General features: G+C 46.1%; 1 protein-coding gene across 8 annotated transcripts in view; it reads right to left on the reverse strand.

Annotated features, from left to right (window-relative positions):
• The window catches only part of CAMKK2 (calcium/calmodulin dependent protein kinase kinase 2), a 57132-nt gene that overhangs the window by 17534 nt on the left and 19252 nt on the right, over positions 1 to 20346 (reverse strand). For all 8 annotated transcript variants that reach the window (XM_082203790.1, XM_082203791.1, XM_082203789.1 and 5 more), the window contains exons 2-12: positions 16358 to 16940; positions 10833 to 10880; positions 10345 to 10398; positions 9876 to 9927; positions 7784 to 7917; positions 6706 to 6742; positions 4830 to 4851; positions 3263 to 3351; positions 2363 to 2562; positions 1577 to 1630; positions 2 to 75 (exon numbers count right to left, since the gene is read on the reverse strand). In XM_082203790.1, the coding sequence (XP_082059916.1) occupies positions 2 to 75; positions 1577 to 1630; positions 2363 to 2562; positions 3263 to 3351; positions 4830 to 4851; positions 6706 to 6742; positions 7784 to 7917; positions 9876 to 9927; positions 10345 to 10398; positions 10833 to 10880; positions 16358 to 16891 (1298 nt within the window). In that variant the 5' untranslated portion in view covers positions 16892 to 16940. The remainder of the gene's footprint in view (position 1; positions 76 to 1576; positions 1631 to 2362; positions 2563 to 3262; positions 3352 to 4829; positions 4852 to 6705; positions 6743 to 7783; positions 7918 to 9875; positions 9928 to 10344; positions 10399 to 10832; positions 10881 to 16357; positions 16941 to 20346) is intronic.

Genomic DNA, 20346 nt, shown 5'->3' on the forward strand with positions numbered 1-20346 from the left:
CTGGTCAGGAAATTCCAGCATCTGGCTCTTGATTTTGCTGTGCAAACTCAAAATCCTCTCATCCATAAAAGGGCACTTGGAAGAACAAAAAAACACAATGAGAGATTATAAAGCAATGGCTAACTTGGTCTCCCTGCCGCCTAAGAATGTGATCAATTTATTTTATTTGATTTGTATACTGCCCTTTATCTGTAGATTTCAGGGCAGTTCACAACAAAAAATATTCTCATTCTCCTCCCCCTCTCTCCCTAATGAGCATCTCTCATTACAGACATAAAATCAATTTAGCATGGAAATGTGAGCATGGGGGCAGGACTAGGGATGTCAGATGTCCTGCCTACAGTTCCCAGAATTCTTTGGGGAGCAGCCATGACAGGTACACTGGTGGTATAAAGCTTTCATCAAACTTTTGCCTTTCCCCCTACCTTTCCTTCACTCTTGTGGACCTGGTTTTATTCTGGAATTCTGTTTTATTATGTATTATTAAATTTAGGCCAGCCAACAGATAGAACACACACCAAAAGGATTTGCAGCTCCTGATTAGAGTGTGACAGAACCCAGATGACTGCCCAGTTTATATTTAGCCACTTTACAGAGAATCAAAATCTCTAAGAGAGCGAGAGGAACACCATTTTGAAGTCTCTTTATGAACTAGTGACCACTAGCGAATGTTTGAGTGTCATCTTGGCACCTGCTGGGGAAGCCCAACAGCCCAGCATGGCCTTGTTGATGTGCTTGAGGTCCTGTATGAGATAATACCCTATACTTTTGCACATCAGTGAGATTGTCCTGCTCTGAGGTTAAGGTCCCATCTGCATTATAATGCTATTATATCACTTTCCCCCAACTTTCCTCATGTACCTGACAGAGGATTTGATCAGGCAAGTGGCAGAATGCGTGTATGTGCGTCTATGCGCATGCGTGCAACTGTTGTCCTCTACCATTTCCCCAAATTAACACCCCCACAAAAAAACCCTTCAAACCCTGCCCTTTTGTCTTGCAGAGAGAATCATGCAGGCAACAAAACACACGGGAGATCACAGATTTGTGTATTTAACAACTTGTCTGGTAGCCATAGGCGAGTGGGAATTCCATGGAGGCGAGTAAGTGGGCTGGTGGAGAAGGACCGATTGCTCCATTTCTCTTCCACAAATCTGCTTGCTTTTTCTGCTGGCCACGGAGAACGGAAAGCCTATCCCTCAGCTTTGACTCTTCTCCTCCAACCCACCTGCTACAACCCCCCCCCTTTTAAGTTATTCCACTAAGAAGTCAGTATTCTGTGTCTCCCTGCTTGCTGCAGAAGTGAAGCCTTCCCTCCACCACAGTCACCTTCTGTATGCAGGCCAGTAGCTTCTCAGCAGGTTGGTCAAACTTTCTGCAGACTAGTAACATGTGTGGGCTTCTTAATTAGGCTGCTGTAATAACATCCAGATCTTACTCAGCTTTATGACCCCCCGAAAGGGGGCGGGGCATGCTTCCTGCAACCAAACACTACTTCTGGCCCCGTTTCAAACAAGCAACAACAACAACAAAATGTTTAAAATCCAAAATGCAGGTAAAGAAGCAGCTCATTTACCTGCCCAAAGACGAAGCAGTAGAGAGTGATCCCCATAGCCCAAACATCTAAAGCCTTAGGAAGAAGGGACAGGGAGAGAGAGAAAGGCAGAGATTAAACACATGAACCCTCCAAAAATACAATATGTTTGTATTGCTTTTCTATTTCAAAATAACATGGTAAGCTTTTAAGATGAACTGCCGCAGTGGCAAGGAACCTCAGGCCTGGAAGGGGGGCAGCAGAAATGTGATTCTCTGGGCATCGCTATCTGACCCTCCAGACTCTCCAAATTAGTAGTGCTGGAACCAGAATATCCACAGTGGGGTGGGTATTTTAATCTATTTGTTAGAGGACCTCCAGTACCGATGCCGAGTCTATGATTCCTCCAGGAGTACGACACTTGCTTTTTCCACTCACCCCCCTCCAATTTTATTCATACAGCAATCTTGCAAGGGAGGGGAATGGACAAGACCATGACCGGATGGAGGTTTCAACGTAGGTTCCCCCCGTCCTAGTTTGACACTCTAACCCAGGAGTTGGGAACCTGTTGCCTTCCAGAGGTTGATGATACAACTTCCACCATCCTTGAGGTTGGGACTGATGGGAGTTGAAATCCAACATCATCTGGAAAGTCATGGCTTCCCCACCCTTGCTCTAACCGCTAGGCCATCTTTGTTGTGATGGCTATAAAGTACATTGGACTTTGAGTCATTTCAGGCAACCTAATTTTTGGTTGGTTCCTTCCAGAGAGTACAGAACATGGTTGTCTAAATGAGCATAGAAATACACACTCTTCTTTCAACATACCTTTCCAGAAAATATTTTTCTGGTCTCTGAGAGGGTCTCGGGTGCCATGAACGCTGGGGTCCCCACGGTGTTTGTTAACAGGGCGTCTGTCCCTTTGAATTCGTTGCTCACACCAAAATCGGCTATTTTGATGTGACCATCTTCCCCAACTAAAAGATTGGAAGGCTTAATATCCCGGTGGATTATCTTTTGGTAGTGCACTGTTGAGAAAGATCAGAAGAGACATGAATTTGGCAGAGCATGAAGGCTCAAGGGGTGCAAAGAACCTGCTCCCTTTCTTCAGTTTTCAGGGGTTAATTTGCTCCATCCCTCTTTCCTCCTCATCCTTCTTTCCTTTTGTGTCGTGTATTTTAGATTGTAAGCTTTCAGGCAGGATCTGTATCATTTAAATTGGGAGCCTATTTGGCTGAAGAGTGAGGTAAAAATGCTCTAAATAATTAAAATAAATAAAACATTGAGGGAAATTTGGGGGCTTAAATGACATATCCCTAGCCTAGGGAAAAAGAGCTACTGTAGCACAGTGACTAAGTCTGAGATAATTATGCAGCACTGAAAGGGTTCAACTCTGCACATGGTCAGAAGCACACTGTCATTTCATTGTTCCTCCTGTCACAGGGCACAACCCCTCAAGCTGAACATAAATTATCTGGGCTTTAGCTCTATTGATTACAGCCACAAATTAATAGTATCATTATTTATTATTTATTAAATTTCTACACCAGCCTTCACCTGAAGATCACAGGGAAGTTTACAATATAAAAACACAAAAGACATACCAGAATAACAAACAAAGACCATAACATGGGTGCCCCCCCCCCGCCCCCAGTATTACTATTTATTAAATGTTCTGTGCCCTTCCCTTCTGTGCCGTTTTGCTAAAACATCACCAAGGGAACTCACAATATTCAATGCCTTTGATCAGGTCTTGGAAATAGAAGCGTGCCTGGTCTTCAGTCAGAGGTTTCAGGTTTGGGACTTCCATCACAGGCCTGCGAAGGTGAAACACAATTTGACCTCAAACGCAAGACTTTTGGCAGGTCTGGAGGCCCCAACCTGCAACCAGACAGAGAGTCTGCGGAGGATAAGCCAGACCCTCCACAGAGCAAGGGCCTTGGGGCAGCAGGCGGGGTCCCCTGGAAGCACCGCATAGGAACCCCTCAAAGTCTCTGCCTTATTAATCCACTGGGTCACTAGGCTTCTGCAGACTTGGCAGCTGCAATACCGGTCTCTGACCAGAGATGGCACTGAAGTGCAGCACACTGGCAGTCTCCCCCTCTAGCAAGATACTACGCTGGTGAGTCCCGAGTTCAAGATCCCTTCCCAGCGCCTGAGGGACCCAGAGCTCTTAAATCTGCAGAGCCTCTGGAGCTGGGGGTGGGGCTTCCGAGCATAACTTTTGGAGCAGGCATAGGAAAACTCGGCCCTCCAGATGTTTTTCCGACTACAATTCCCATCATCCCCGACCACTGGTCCTGTTAGCTAGGGATCATGGGAGTTGTAGTCCCAAAACATCTGGAGGGCCGAGTTTGCCTATGCCTGTTTTGGAGGAACAGACAAATTTACATGTACGAACCCAACCAATTTACATAACCAGTGGTTTTTCTTTCTGGGGGCACACAGGGGTACACATACCCCTAAACATTTTGTGGATCTGTGTACTTTTGTCCATTTACCTGTGCTGTATTTATTTTTCCTGATTTGAACTATAAAATGCTGGTTTTCTTAAGTCAAAATGAGAGTACCCCTAAACATTTTTTTAAATAGAAAAAAGCACTGTACGTAACCAATGTTGTGCCTCCAGATGTTGTGGAACTCTACCTCCCCATCATCTCAAGGCTGCATGGGCAATGGTCAGAAATGATGGGAGCTGCAGGCCAGGACTTTGTTTTCTCAACACAGGATTCTGGTTACTTTGGCGCATAATTTAATACAATTACTTTTTTTATCCATGATTACCATAGCTGTCAACATTTCCCTTTTTTTAAGGTAAAATCCCTTATTCTGAATAGGATTCCTCGTAAGAAAAGGGAAAAGTTGACAGCTATGATGATTACTGTTGTAACAATCATATGAAAACCGCTTTGAGGTGTGCCTGAAAAGCAGTATACTGTATATACATGCCTTAAATACATAATTTAAATCCATCTTAATTCTGCAGAGTGCACCCCAGCTACAGAGTTCTAGGATGAGAGAAAGGCTTTAGAGGCAGAGTGATTTGGGGAAGGAGAAGGAAATAAGGGAGGAGGGGGGGAGAAGCTCTTGCAGATAGGAGGCAAGGAAAGTTGAAAAGGAGATGATAAGGGGGGGGGGGGTTCTGTGAGTTGTCCTAAAGCCAGAGGATAGACTGCAAGACTGCAAAGTCCTTGGAGCACCAAACTTGCCCCCCCCCGCAGCACTTCTTGCTTGCTCTGCAATACATCCTGTATCTCAATGAACTGTATAAATTAATAAACAATTATAATCTTACCCTTTCTTCACAAGTTCAAACACTGAAACACAAAAGAGACCGGTTATTAGTTATGAGGAGAGAATACTACCAGGAGAGAACAATCCTGCCTTTTAAATCATTAACTCTCCAGGCAGCAAAATCTCAAATTTTAAATACAGCATCAAAAAGAAAGACTTACATTCTGAGAGCTTATGAGGTCATGGCTGATCAGTGTTTGGAGAGGAGGCTAAATAAGGCTCAGGTCACACCTAGTACCAAATCAGGGTTTGGCGCTATCAGCAGTAGCCCTTTGAATACACCCTCCTCTCCTCTCACAAACTCACTTAACGCAATACCTCCTGGCAGGTAGCAAAGCCAAAGTTTACCATTACATTTAAATGATTGTGTGTCCTTTGCAAACCAGGACCATAGGCCTGTTAAACTGTAGTGTGCAATTGTCCAATCAGTTATGGTTTTTAAAAAATTAATTTTTATAAAGCCTTTGGGTTTTTTAAAAACTAACTTGAAACAAACACCAGATGGAGCACAGAGGGAGAAAATACTGAACTGCTCTCCAAGATCTATTTTAGACTCTCTTCCATCTGGAAGTGGCCACTTGTGTAGGCAGCGCAGCGAACATCTTTGAGTACTACAGGCACGGATGGGCAATTCTTAACATCAAGTCCCACTCAGTGCTTAGACAAAGAGGAGCGGGAAGAAAATGGAGGGTTGCAGCAAACAAGTGTGTATTTTACTCCCCACCCCACCCTCCCCCCAAGACTGTACATGTTTACAGCATAGGTGCACATACACAGACACATGTATAGGGCTGTTGTCTGTTGTTAGTCCATTAGAGAATCTTTAGTTTAGTTTTGAAAATGGAGCTGACAAAAACTGGAATAATAGAATTGTCAAGTTGGAAGGAACCCAAAGAGCACAACCCCCTGCAATGCATTATTAGTGTGCAAAACAATTTACTATCCTCCTGTGAGGTTGGCCACTGGTTTCTGTGTCTTGCATTAAAGCATAGGATTGTGGTTCTAAGCAGGCTTTTATTTTATTTGTCTTCTACCAAGAGGAACGGAGCGATCGACCCCTCCTCTGCTATCTCTCTGTATTTTTGTTTTTTTAAGACATGACATTTACTGTATTTGTCCAATCAACTGCGGGAAAAGTTATAAAGCTAGCATTGTCCACCACATGGGATTCTGTTGTGAACACCTAAGATGCACACCGCAAGAATCACATATCACTTCTGGCCAAATGACACCTCGGTCCTTGCACAATCTTCAATCATTCCAAACATCTTGAAGATGGAAGGCGATCAATTTGAGATAAAGCAGCCATGGCTTATCTTTCCTCAACTTGGCCTGCAATGCTGATTATTTTATTGGACTGGGCTATACGCCGTATTCTGTTTATCCAACCCTGGATTGTAACACCTGCCTGGGGTTCCCCGAGCCATTTCCATCTGAGCGGCCATAAAAGTAGGAAGGTTATTAGACCCTTAGAAAACACCTGCCTTTCTGCACCAAGGGAAAAGAAAATACAGCAGATGTATCTCATCTGGGATGAGAAATCTGGAGGCGATGTCAGATACAGCTTTAATTTTGATCCTGGCCATGGAGAAAGGGGCTTTCCTTCCTCTCCATCTAGCACAGAAACAAAGTGGAAATGGGGAGCTCCATCCTGCTTCCTCTGCCAGCTCTCTCATTGGGATTCCTGGTCGCCAATGGCAACCAGGTGAGTGGTTCAATACAAGGCTGCTCTAGACTTCACCAGCTATCTCAGGTATGTTTTAAGTGCATTTGTGCCATTGAGGCTGCTTGCCTCTGCACTGTCCTGCACAGACTGGAAGTGAAGGAGCCTCTTTCGGAGGTGCATAGCAAAACGGGTGGGAAGAGGAGCTGGTTACCCATATACAGGTGGTCTTCACTGGGGTCATCTAGCACCTGTCAGAGAGAGGGGGGGGGGGAGAGAGAAAACAAGTGAGGTGCAGAGTATGCATCTAGATTCCCATAACTAGCTTACTTTAAAAACAGCAATGCAGTATACCCTGATAGATTAAGGTTACTGATGTCCCATAATTCTTTTTTTAAAAAATATATTTTTTATTAAACAATCCAAGTTACCAATCCAAATGGTTAGTTACATTATTTCCCCCCTTTTTATCCCCCTCCCCTCCCCTCCCCTCCCCATCCCTCCCTCTCCCTCCCTCCCGAGACTTCCCTCAGCTCCCTTCTCTGATTTGTTTGCATTTATTATTCTCTGCATGTTAAAAATTGTACGTATCATTACCTTATCTGTCATATATTCTATTAATAAATTTGTGTATGTGTCAGGGGTTCAGGAGCAGAGGCGAGGGCAAGGGAGGAAACAGAGAGCGAGGGGGAGGAGGCAGAAGAAAGGATGAGTGATGACGACGACCCGAGATCTCCGAGTCTTTCCAGTGAATCAGAAGATTCACAAAAAGGAGCACCAGTGGCCAGGGCAAGGGGGGAGACTAGGGGGACACCCCAGGAAGAAAGAGCCAGAGGGGACTCAGAGGGGAGCAGTTGGAGATCGGGACCAACGTCACCGCCAGAGAGTAGGAAAGAGGAAGAGCGCCAGGGAGCAAGCGCTGGCAGCTCGCAACAGGAGGGAGGGCACGAGTCAGGAGTGGCCACACCTTCATCGGGGAGCGAAGTTGTTTTGCTGTTTTTTTAAATAATTTGTAAAAAGTTCCCAATCTTCTTTGAAGTCACGATTGTCCTTCTCACGTAATTTGTATGTCAATTTGGCCAGTTCTGCGTAACTCATCAGTTTTTCTTGCCACTGTTCTTTCGTTGGGATTGGTGTCCCATAATTCGGGGGGGGGGGGGGTATTCTTGCCCTGAATTCCTGCTTCAGTCTGATTAATCAAAATGGCTGGCACCTTCTGCTGATGACTAACTCTGCCTCCTCCCTTATGCCCAGGAACCGCGCTGACATTTCTGATGCAATACCATTCTCACCTCCACTAACTTCACTACGTTTGGGTGGTCGAGTTTTTTCAAGATGGCGATTTCTTGGTGGACCTGCTCAATGGGTCCTTTGGGTTGGCAGAAGCCTTCCAGAGGGGGCTTGGCACCACGAGGAGGAGGACGGCCTGTGGAAGACCATAAGGAAACACATGGAGGGTTGGAGGGTGAGGAGGGCTGGCACATGTGGGGTGCTGCTAAAAGGCTGGGATTTGGGTGTTTTTATATAGCTTATTTCTAGCCCACTGATTCCCAGGGCAGGTTACAAAAGATAAAAACCCAGGGCACAAAACAGGACCAACAAATTTGTGTAAGCCAGAAGAGCTGTTAAGGAAGTCGAAATAGAACAACAGTCAGCACAATCTCTAGATCTATCTTTATAACCCAGTTACTTCATCCTTCTGCAAGTATGCTAATTCTATTAACATCCAACAAAAAAACCTAATGAAATAGCCGTGGTTTCAGTTGGCTCCAAAAAGCAAAGAAAATCAGTGCCAAAGAGGGCATTCCAGAAGAATGGCACCACCATAGCAAAGGCCCCTCTCCCATGTCACAACACAATGTGTCCCTCCCATTTCTGAAATGTTAAGAAGAGCCTCCCTGAGGAGATATTAAGACGTGGGCAGGCTCTCTTTCAAATATTTCAGTCCCAAGTCATTCAGGGCAGGCGTAGGGAACCTTTCAGCCCTCCAGATGTCGCTGAACAGCAGCTCCCACCATCCCTAGCCATGTTTGCTGGGGCTGATGGGGGTTTCAGTCCAGCAACATCTGGAGGGCCAAAAGATTAGCCATGCTTGGTTTAGGGAATTTTAAGTCACCATAAGCAAAATGGGGCCCAGAAGCAGAGCAGGGAACCATCGCAGATCCTCCTGAATCATGCTTCTGGTCTGGTGGTCCCATCCTGCACTACTGCAGCTTCTGGACTGTCTTCAAGGGCAGCACCATGTGCAGCATATTATAATCAGTGTTGTTGGGGTTTTGGGGGTACTCAGGGGTACTCAGTACAGGCACCTTCCCCTCCCCGCAAATGTTAAAAGTGTGGCACTTACTGCAACAACTTCGTGGTGAGGACTAGGGCTGGGCAATATCTGGTTTTCAACATTGTGATATATCACAACATCTGAAATCAGGACAGGGGCTGTGTAGAAGCACTGGCTGCCCTTCACGCTTTCCCCCCATACTGTGATTTTTGCACAACACACATCATGATTCACAATATATTGCCAGGTTATGAAACAAATATCACAATATGGACTTGAAATCAGTTTTGAGCTATATATTGTCAGGTGCAAAACTATGAAAGCAATATCATGATATGCACTTCAAACTGGTTTTCGACAATATATTGATATATCACCCAGCCCTAGAGAGTTTCAGCATCTTAAAAAAACAAAACACTGACTATAATCATCTCATTCAGAGATTATCGGGGCAGATGGGGATCGTCAAGCTGGGAAGGGAGCCCATCTAGGAGAAAGAATACTCTGATCCTAAACCTCCGCTGCCTTGCAGGATGTCTTTGGGAGAAGAAAAGGCTCAGGAGTAAACTCGCCACAAATCCAGAGTGTGGGTGTCTAAAGCGGTTGGATGGTGCCTTGTAGGTCTCCTTCTGGCAACTCCTGCAGCCAAGCTGGTGCCAAATATATTGCTCTGCTTTCCTTTGGACCACACCTCCATGCACACCTCCATGCAGGCTGACACCCCAGGGAGGTCACTTCAGTGCTGCTAACTCAGTGCTTTGACTTCACCCCCAAAGGCGCACTCCACTGTCTCTCAAGACAGACGCCAACAAAAGGGAGGTTATGGGGAGCTGCTGTATACATTGGCCCATCTAGCTTTGAACTGTCTGCACTGACTGACATCAGGTTTTCAACTGTCTCAGCCCTGCCAGGAGATGGAACCTGGGATGATCTGCATGGAAAGGGGGTGATCTACCGCTGTGCTTCTAACATAAATATTTGGGAGACAGATCCACCCTTCTCTCTCCCCACTTCATTCATTCCCTGTGCTGCCCTCCCCTAGGCCAAAGCCTTAGGAAAGGCCAAGGCAAGCATTCGCACAGCACTTTCTTTCAGTCCTCGCTTACGTGGAAATCCCGCTTGTCTCATCAGCTTCTTCTTGGAAAGCACTTTCATTGCCTGCAAGAGAAATCAACACAGGCACACACACAATAAGAGGACACAGGAAAGGGTCAGTGTGTCACCGTTAAAAAGCATTTTGTATTTTTAAACATGGTTTTAGTAAGTTGGCAACCTGAATGAGCAGAAGCGCTAGGGCCAACTTGTCTACTGTACCTGGAAACTTAATAGACTAATATTTCTTAGAGACATTTATGTTTATGAAATATTCACATACAATGCTTTTAAAACATGTACCAAACCTCTACCCTCTTAAAGGTTAAGTAAAGCTGCATTTTTAATCCAGCTGGATTGAAAACTTTGAGCTTTGAAGAGCAGTAACAAGTAACAAGAGAGCAACAGGTGATGAGTGTTCCTTAAGGACTCCCACTGCCGTCAACTGCCACCCCCACCCCCTGCTCGGAGACTGTTACTCACATAGTAGGTGTTGTCATTTTCATTGTATGCCAGCTTCACAACCCCATAGGAGCCCTAAGGAAATGCAAAACAACCAAATCAAAACACACACAAATTGCCTCCCTGCATTGCAGGGGGTTGGGCTAGATGACCCTTGGAACCCTCCCACCTCTACAGTTCTATGATTCTGCAGGCAAGGCAATCGCACCAAGCAAAACACAAGGACCAAAGCTATTAGACCAAGGGTATTTTGCGTTATGCCATGCCACCCACTTCCCAGGAGTGATTTTGTGACTGTCACCCACAGCACCCTCTCACAATCTGAAATGTGCTCCCTGGTCCCAGAAGGCTGGTGGCCTCTGAACTAGAGGGCCGAATCTGGATGTTGCTTCATTAGCTTCACTTTCATAACCTTCCTTCTCACACAAATGTGCTGGGCTGGTACAAAGTCCAGGTTCAGCCCAAATACTCACACAACAAATCTGCGGAGATAGAAACAACATAATCACCTTTCCAATTTCATCTTTCAGCGTATATTGATTTAGCTGCACACAGTCCTAAAAGAAAAGAGGAAGTCGGAAACAGAATGAGCCAAGCACATGCTGAAAATACAAAAGGATGGCATTTACTTTTGATCCATTTCTCCCTTGGGAATGGGAGAAGCCGACGGTTATTAGAAATGGGACCTGCGACAAAATGTTACAGTGTGAAGTAAAGCTGTTCAGGATTCCCTCACTCTATTCCCACTGCTCTGTTTTCCATTCTGTGCTAAGAACAGTCTGCTGGCATCCTGAGCCAAACTCCTGAGTCAATTTTAAAGTGTCTATCAAGCACTAAACAGTTTGGGACCGGTATATGTTGAGGGACCACAGTCGATATCACCACAATCTACAAAATGGGTCCTTCTGACTGTGCCACAACCGACAGAGGTTCATCTGGCAGGGGTCTGGTGGAGGGAAGGCCTTCTCTGTTGTGGTGCCTACCATGTGGAAATTTCTTGCTGTTGAAATCAGGCAGGCACCAGGTATGGGAGCATCCATCATCTATTGAAGACGGAACTGTGCACCCAACCATTCCTTAACTGTTCTCACTCTTAGGGTATACCTGAAGGAGCGTCTCCACCCCCGTTGTTCATCCCGAACACTGAGGTCCAGCTCCGAGGGCCTTCTGGCAGTTCCCTCCCTGCGAGAAGTGAAGTTACAGGGAACCAGGCAAAGGGCCCTCTGGGCAAACGCCTGGTGGAACACCCTCTCATCAGATGTCAAGGAGATAAGTAACTATACAGCCTTTAGAAGACAACTGAAGGCAGCCCTGTATAGGAAAGTATTAAAATGTTTAATGTTCTATTATGTTTTTATATATGTTGGAAGCTACCAATAGAATAGAACCTCGGTTGTCGAACATAATTCGTTCCAGAAGACCGTTCGACTTCCGAAATGTTCGACAACCGAGGAGCAATTGCTGGTTGGCAAAATCCATTGAAAAAATGGAGAAGCTGTTCGACTTCTGAGGCACGTTCAAAAACAGAATCATTCATTTCTGGATTGTTGCTGTTCGAAAGCCGAAACGTTCAACTGCTGATGTGTTCGACAACCGAGGGTCCACTGTATATTTTATATATATAATAATTCCACCCCCTACCTTACCAGAGCTACATTTCCCAGAACCCTAAACAAATTATAGTTCCCAGGACTTTGGAGAAATCCACCTACTTTAAATGAGTGTTACACGTGCTTTAAACGCATGGGAAGTTTTTGCTGCTACTTACTTTTTTTTTTAATTGAGTACTGTTGTGTTTTTATGATGTGAATGACTTTGGTATGTTTTAGAACCCTAGGATTCAGTAGGAAATTGCTGCAGAGGAGGAAAATATTTGCTAAGCCTCTAGTACAGCTGATTGCTTATTAATCTGCTTCGATTACCTCCCTCAAGCAACCTCTTCTCATTCTGCATAAAGACATGCCTGTGTCCTCATCTAGTCATCTCACGGAAAGGCAGCGCCTCTCAGCATCCTCCTGGATGCTACCCGGACCAGCCAGTCCCTTGTCAGCTGACCTCCCCAGCCTTTGGCTCCACAGCAGAAAGCTGGTGGAGAGCCTTGCCAAGGCTTGGTGTAAGGTGGGGTAGCCCAACATGCTGCCCCCCGGGGGTTCAGGACTCTAGCTCCCACCAGCCACCGCTAGCATGGCCAATTCCCAGATCTCTCTGTGGCAAATCCCACAAAATGCTATCGCATTAAATCCACAGAAGCAGAGAAGAGGTAAAAATACACTCAGTGGCTCAAGCTGTACTATTTGGGTAATAAAACACCATTTGCCATGACTGTAGTTTATTGCCACTTGAAAATCTCCTTCAGTTCCTAGCAATAATATTTGAGTTTTATTACCAGAGAGTGGGTGAAGAGGTGGCAATCTCTGGCCGCAAAGGAAGTCCCAAGGCTGACGAAAGACAGATAATGAGGAAACTGAGCCACACAATAGCGGAGGAGGAACGCTGAGGCAGTCGGAATTAAACAAGTTGTAAAAAGTCTTCCCTGCCAGCGTTATAAGCATCGACCCTCGAAACGAAAAGCCACCAGCTTTTATTATGTTTTAAGTTTATGGCCTGCCATTCACTCAAGGCAGATCTTGGGCACCCGGCAAAGAGGATGTATGCATACAAGGACTTCATCACCACCAGCCATCCCTCTGTTTTTCATGGACACAATTCACCTCTGTTCAAAATGTGGAATAAGCAAAGATGATGTGGGATAGCCAGCCTCATAGAACCACCATGCTAAGTCTAATTAATGCATGAAGGGGTTAAGACCAGTGAGTAAGCTGTCCTGCCAGGCTTAGCTCAGCTTAGGAGGGACTAGGTAATCATGCTTATTGTCTCCCTGCGCTCTGTGTGTGAAGAGGCTAAGCTGGAGCAAGCTGCTTGCTCCAGCTTAGCCACATGGCTCTCACAAGCCACTACAGTGGTGCCTTGCAAGACAAAATTAATCCGTTCCGTCTTGCAGTTTTTTCATCTTGCGAAGCGCGGCTATTAACGGCTTAGCGGCTTTAAGAAAAAGGAAACAAACTCGCAAGACATTTCGTCTTGCGAAGCAAGCCCATAGGGAAATTCGTCTTGCGGAACGACTCAAAAAACGGAAAACTCTTTCGTCTTGCGCGTTTTTCGTCTTGAGAGGCATTCGTCTTGCGAGGTACCACTGTATACCAATAATTTAAGAACTTTCACCACTCTGTAACTAAGCGATTTTTTTTTTTTGCCTGTGCTACTTTTTCTGAACTCTGTATGGAAAAGCACATCAATATGACTTCAGGAGAGTTTGTAAGTAAACCATCTTTAACTTAGCAAACCTGGTATTTTTCCATGATAAGGGAAGAGGGAAGTTTTGGAATTCACAAGGGCATATTTTAAAGGTCAAACAGCTTTTATTTCCATCCTTTACTTTGTTGCATATTTTGCAATTTTTTATCTCTGCTGAGGTTCTCACACCAAAGAGTGCTTACCCCAAACAAGGATCTTGGCATCCAGGAATTCTTCCTTTACTTATTATTTTTTCCTTGAACTAAGATGAAAGACTTGGGTCAGGCTCTCCCAAATGGTCCTGCTCCAGATGTTTTGGACTATAACTCCCAAGAGCCCCAGCCAGCTGATGGAAGTTGTAGTGCAAAACACCTGGAGGGCAACCGTTTGGGAAAGGCTGATGTGGATCCAGTCCCTCCTGACCCCTCCGCCTCCTCCTCCTTTCTCCCTTGCCTGCTCAACTAAACTTTCCATGCGCTGCATAAAACATGCAGAGATTCCACGCTGGGAGCTGAGCTGCATTAGCATAAGTGCATCTTCTTTCTCTAATACACAACTGAGAAGGACTGGGCTGGAGGCATCGGTGCTGCCACCCACCTCTGCTTTTAATCAGCCGCTGTTCTCGCCATATATAGCTTTGCAAAGAGCATCTGATTTTCTTCCTCGTTTATCTTCTCCCCACCCACAGCCATCGCCAGCCTCACACATCCCTTCTGCAACAATAACAGCAGTGAACACAAAACCCAGGGATAATTCATTTGCACAGTGGTTCAGGCAGGTGGGGCCGGTTCTCTGGATCACAGCAAGAAAGGGCAGAATCTGGGGTCTCAAGTCCATCAAGGCCCCCCACTGAAAAGTCCTCTGAAGCTGGAAAAAAACCTTCAACTAATCTACAGCAACACAAAGGTTTTGTCCTCCCTTTCACTTTAGACCAGTTTTATTAGACCACAACTCCCATAATCCCTGGATCACTGGCTATGCTGGCTGGCTGGGGATAATGGAAGTTGTAGTCCTAAACATCCGGGATAGCACCAGTTTGGCAAAGGTTGTGCTAATATGATCCCACCCAGCTGTGGTGGAAGCCTCTCCAGCTCCCGGGGCAGTGCGCCCAGGGGCTGGGCAAACCACCCATAGGGGCAGGGGGCGCAGCACCCATAGGGACAGGGTGTGCCCTTAAGGACGGGACGGCGTGGAGGCAGCGGGCGGACAGAGTGGAACCTGCGGGCGCCCGAGACGCATGGTTCGGGCACGCTGCAGGTCCAGTGGTGAGTGCCACCCGCCATTTTGTCACTCCCCTCGGTGGGGGCACCCGGGGCAGGCCGCACCTACCGCACCCCCCCTTGCTACACCCCTGAACCCGCCCCATCCATTCAACTCTTATAAGAGTCACTAAAGAAAAGCATCCTAGTATATTTGCTCTTTACGGTATCCGGAATGACAGTGGAGAGGCACTGGAGATCTTCCACTCCCCCTTCATGAGCAGTTTGGCTTCAAATGATATATAGGACCCTCGCAACACCCTGCCCACCATCACAAAGTGCTTTGAGGGGGTGCTGCTGAAAAAGAGCACTCTTATTGGGTGCGGTATCAGTTCAGACTTAATTAAACAAGGGAGGAAGTGTCGCCCTCCGACACACCGAGGTCAGTGTGGAGGGGCTATCTTGGTACAGACTGAAAGCATAAGAGGAAATATTCTTCTCCCTTTTCCCATTTGTTTATGATGGACTTATATCAATCTGTTTTGTGCTACAAGTCTGTGAGAACTCTGCAAGCTGCACTAACGTAACAATGCAAAGGAAGTTTGGTTAAATCCTGAAATCACATGTTCTACATTTCGGAAATCATACCACGAAACATGCACTAAAGCTTTCCATCCATTCCCAATAACACCTCACACATACCTTCCAACATTTTTCCAATGAAAATAGGCATGTCCTATTCCATAATAATAATAATTTTATTATTTGTACCACGCCCATCTGACAGGGTTGCCCCAGCCACTCTGGGCAGCTTCCAACATAATAAAACATTAAACATTAAAAAACTTCCCTATACAGGGACACCTTTGGTTGTCTTCTAAAGCTTATATAGCTACTTATCTCCTTGGCTTGGGGGTTCGCTTAACTCCACACCCTCCAACATTTCTCCAATGAAAATAGCAACATCCTAAGGTAAAGGGACCGGTACGTGGGTGGCGCTGTGGGTTAAACCACTGAGCCTAGGGCTTGCTGATCAGAAGGTCGGCAGTTCGAATCCCCACAACGGGGTGAGCTCCCATTGCTTAGTCCCTGCTCCTGCCAACCTAGCAGTTTGAAAGCACGTCAAAGTGCAAGTAAATAAATAGGTACCGCTCCGGTGGGAAGGTAAACGGTGTTTCCGTGCGCTGCTCTGGTTCACCAGCAGCTGCTTAGTCCTGCTGGCCACATGCCTCAGAAGCTGTATGCTGGCTCCCTCGGCCAATAAAGCGAGATGAGCACCGCAACCCCAGAGTCAGTCACAACTGGACCTAATGGTCAGGGCTCCCTTTACCTTTACCTTTAAGGTAAAGCGGGACATTGAAGGATCAAATCAGAAACCAGGATGGCTTCTGTAAATCCGGAATGGTCCCTGCAAAATAGGGGCCCTTGGAGGGTCTGCTCACACACACCCTGCAGCTACCACAGAATTCCCTGGAATACTTTGGTGTCGTTTACAGAATCACACACCCAGTATTGAAACTGTCAGAGATCACTTCTCTTACTTGCAATCCTGTGATAGAAACTCGGTGGGATTCTATCGTCGGCCTCCGGGGCAGACGAGGCGAGGAATGCGGAGACGTGACGGGGGAATAAGGAAGAGAAGGATAAATGTAGCGTCCATTAACGCCCTCGCCATTACCAGGAGACTGGACAGACTGCGACCTTTCCTGGAGAGAGAGTTTGCGACTTGAAAGGTTCAGTTTGTTTCGAGGTTCCCTTGTCTCTCGCCAGGGGCCCCCCAGAGCACCGCCAGGAAAAGCCTCCTCTTCGAATCCTCTGGCGTCTTGCGCCACCAGTTGCTCCTCGCAGGGCTCCATGGGCTCCTCATCCTCCTGCTCGTCCTGCCCGCCCTGTGAAGGCCTGGAAGCAGGGTCATACTCCGTCACCACCACGAAGGAATCCATCTTGCCCAACTGGGTAGACTTCAGGGCTTGCAAGCAATGCGGAAAGCCAGCAGCCTCCTGCTGCTTGCCAAGCTCATTGTGGGAAACGAGCCTCTCGGCAGTGGCAGGCCTGTTGGAGATGCATGTTGGCATGGTGCGCTGGCCAGCTTCATCCCAGTGGGGCGGCTACATCCATCGTGTGCTGGGTCAAAACAGAAGCAAAACCATTAGCAGGATGGAAGAGGACTTGCCTCCCACATGACCAGGTGGATTTGCTGGTCAGTCTTTGCAAAGAGCAAATGGGGAAGTTTTGGTCCCACAGCAGGGGTGGCAAACCCCTAGGGCCAAGGGCCAAATATCTGGACTAATCCCAGGCAACACCTCCCTGCACCCTCGTCACACCCCTAACATGTTTTTGCCTAGCTGGAAAGTGTCTTTGAACTCATACCTGACTGCCTGGAGGATACCGCATTTTTTGCTCTATAAGACTCACTTTTTCCCTCCTAAAAAGTAAGGGGAAATGTGTGTGCGTCTTATGGAGCGAATGCAGGCTGCGCAGCTATCCCAGAAGCCAGAACAGCAAGAGGGATTGCTGCTTTCACTGCGCAGTGATCCCTCTTGCTGTTCTGGCTTTTGAGATTCAGAATATTTTTTTCCTTGTTTTCCTCCTCCAAAAACTAGGTGCGTCTTATGGTCTGGTGTGTCTTATAAAGCGAAAAATACAGTAGAAACTAGTCTACTGTACAAATGTGACATTTATGTTTGTTGCTGCACCCACTATGGATTGTGGCCCTGCTCACCCACAAGTTCCCAGAAGGTGTCTGTGGCCGCCATTCCTGCCCCATGGGGTCAACCGAGAAAACCACAGCTTGGGATATTTCCCGGGATAAGGAGGCTGTGTTCTCCGGACATTTCTGGGTTACAACACTGACCATGCTGTCCGAGGCGGAGGGGAACTAGAAGTCCTCAAAAGAAACCTAGGGAGTCTATTCCCTGACCACTTGGGAAATTCAAAAAACGAAGCCAGATTGCTCAAGTTGCACAGTGTATTTCTACACCACATGCATAATGCTGAAAAATAACTTTGGAAGAACAATCTTATACAGCCTAGGGCCTATATGATGTATGAATGTAAACATTAATGTTCACAAACAATGCATACCTTCACATCAATAAAGGACAAGAATTATATTCTGTCAGGACCAGCCGGGATGTTTTGCTGTCTGGCACAAAAGAGAAAATGGAGCAGCTGCTCCGCCTACACAGGTGAATGATGCGCTCCTTGGAGTCTGGATCTGCTGCCACCTGAGGCAACTGCCTCTCTGAGTCTCATGGGGCAGCCGGCCCTGGGTTCTGCACTGCGCCAACCAGGCATTTCAAGCTATAAAGTCTCTTTCAGTGGCGTACAAAGAAAGAGGGGCCTCCCTGCGTTAGCCTCAAAATGCAAAATCACATTTGTTCTTCCATATGCATTCCTTTGCACACACACAAAAAGTGATCACTGCTTTTCTAAAGCACAGCGACCCCGGCAGCAATTTGTCCTCAAACCATGCTTACCTTTATAATAACACCCTTCTCCTCCTGGCTCCAGAGTTACTCCACCCACCGCTGCCTCTTCCATATCTGCATCATAACAATCCCTGCCTGCCAGCCTTGTCCCTTTCCTGAAAGCCCAGAACAACTGCTGAGAGGGATGTGTGGAGCTGTCAGTGTCAGTTCCCTCTTAAATTCAGTTCTTCACACTTCTGCAGAAATTTGTGTTCCTTTTTCTTTTCTGTTTAAATTCTCATGAAAATTCATCCACATTCTAGAGTGAATTTCTCCTAATAAGCACATATTTGTGCGCAATTTCTCCTAACAGAATGCATTTTTTGTATGTTGTTTTCCCTAATATATGCATTTGTATGCAACTTTCCCCTGGTATATGGTGTTTGTAAACACTGGTTGGTTAAAGGACTGTATCACAAATTTTATACAAGTGTCATTTTCACAGAATGGCAGTGCTTCAGCTATCGTACTGTTTCACAAGAAAGTGTGAATCTGATAGATTTGGCTTTAAATGCAAACCAAGTCAAATCACCACCCCCATTCCTACTTACTTTTTTAATTATTATTTTCAAAAGACTTCTGCCATTCATGGATTATCCAAAACACCAACTTTTCTGGATATCCAAAACACCAACTCTTTCAGCTGTGATCCTGCCTCCTCAGGAGGCAGGATCACAGCTCAAAGTGGTGGAATGTGGATGGAGCCCTGGAGAAAAGCAAATGGTTACAAGGGGGAGCTGGGTTGAATCCAGCAGGTCAGGGGCAAAGCCACCACCATTTCTGGTGGGTTGCGGGCAAAGCCGAGGTAGAAGCGGGATTCTAGACAGCTCAAAACTAGTCATTTGGCAGAACAGCTTAACAACTCAAAATTGACAAATTCAGCGTAACTGGCAGTCTTAATTGCCAGTTTACAAGTGCAATTTATAGATTCTGTGCTAGGGATCTGAACAATATTTCTGAAGCAAGAAAAGTTAAATTCTCCAAGGTACATAATGCAAGCATTTGCTTATTCAGCATGATTTACTTCATTCCTGCTAATCCTAGGGAGATTCAGCATACAACTTTAGAGCGACTTTCAGCCAATGTCATTTATTTCTATCCTGCATAACAACCTGGAACAGAGGACGGCAGCTAAGATTTGTAAGGGGTCTGGAAACCAAGCCTTATGAGGAACGCTTGAGGGAGTTGGGTATGTTTAGCATGGAAAAGAGAAGACTGAGAAGAGATAGGACAGCCATCTTCAGATATCTCAAGGTCTGTCACGTGGAAGACAGAGCGAGCTTGTTTTCTCCTGCTCTGGAGACTCAAACCCATGGCTTCAAGTTACTAGAAAGGCGATTCCAACTAAACTTCAGGAAGAACTCTTGCTGTCAGAAAGAGCGGTTTGACAGTGGAAGGGACTCTGTCAGAAGGTGGAGGTCTCTCCTTCCTTTACAGGTTTTTAAGCAGAGACTGGGTGGCCATTTGCCACGGGTGCTTTAGCTGAGATCCCTGCACTGGTTTAGACTAGATGATCTTCAGGACGCCTTCCAACTAAAAAATCCTATGACTCTATAAGTTGCTGTCATTGTCCAAATCAGCTCCAACGCCTTGCCTAGAGGTGGCCAGCCCCGGCGTGCCTCCAGCGACTGTTACTCAGAGGTTAGGCTTGCCCTATGTCAGGAAAATTCCTGACATGTCATTCTCCGGGTGTAAAAATGGCAAAATGTCAGGAAAAAACCGGATGTAAGGCAACATGATGAAAAAAGCAGAGGAAACAGCTCAAAAAGCTGTTTATGGGTCAGGTTTCCCCTCAAAAAAAGCTTAACAATTTTGTTGGGGTGCTTAAATATATGGCAACCCTATCACAGGTCGACTGCTTCTAAGACTGAAGGCTACATTCTTAACTATCATGGCTGACAGCTTTTGACGGTGCAATCATATTTACTAAGATGTATGCCCCATATATGTGCATATATGAAGTCTTAGTCACCATGCACTTCATAAAACCATTTCCCCCTAAAGTTCACCTTGAGGGTCCCTTTACAGCAAAGACATGCTATAATAACTATTATTTTCTG

Source organism: Podarcis vaucheri, assembly GCF_965113315.1.
Source record: "Podarcis vaucheri genome assembly, chromosome: 16".
In the NCBI taxonomy this organism is placed as follows: domain Eukaryota; kingdom Metazoa; phylum Chordata; class Lepidosauria; order Squamata; family Lacertidae; genus Podarcis; species Podarcis vaucheri.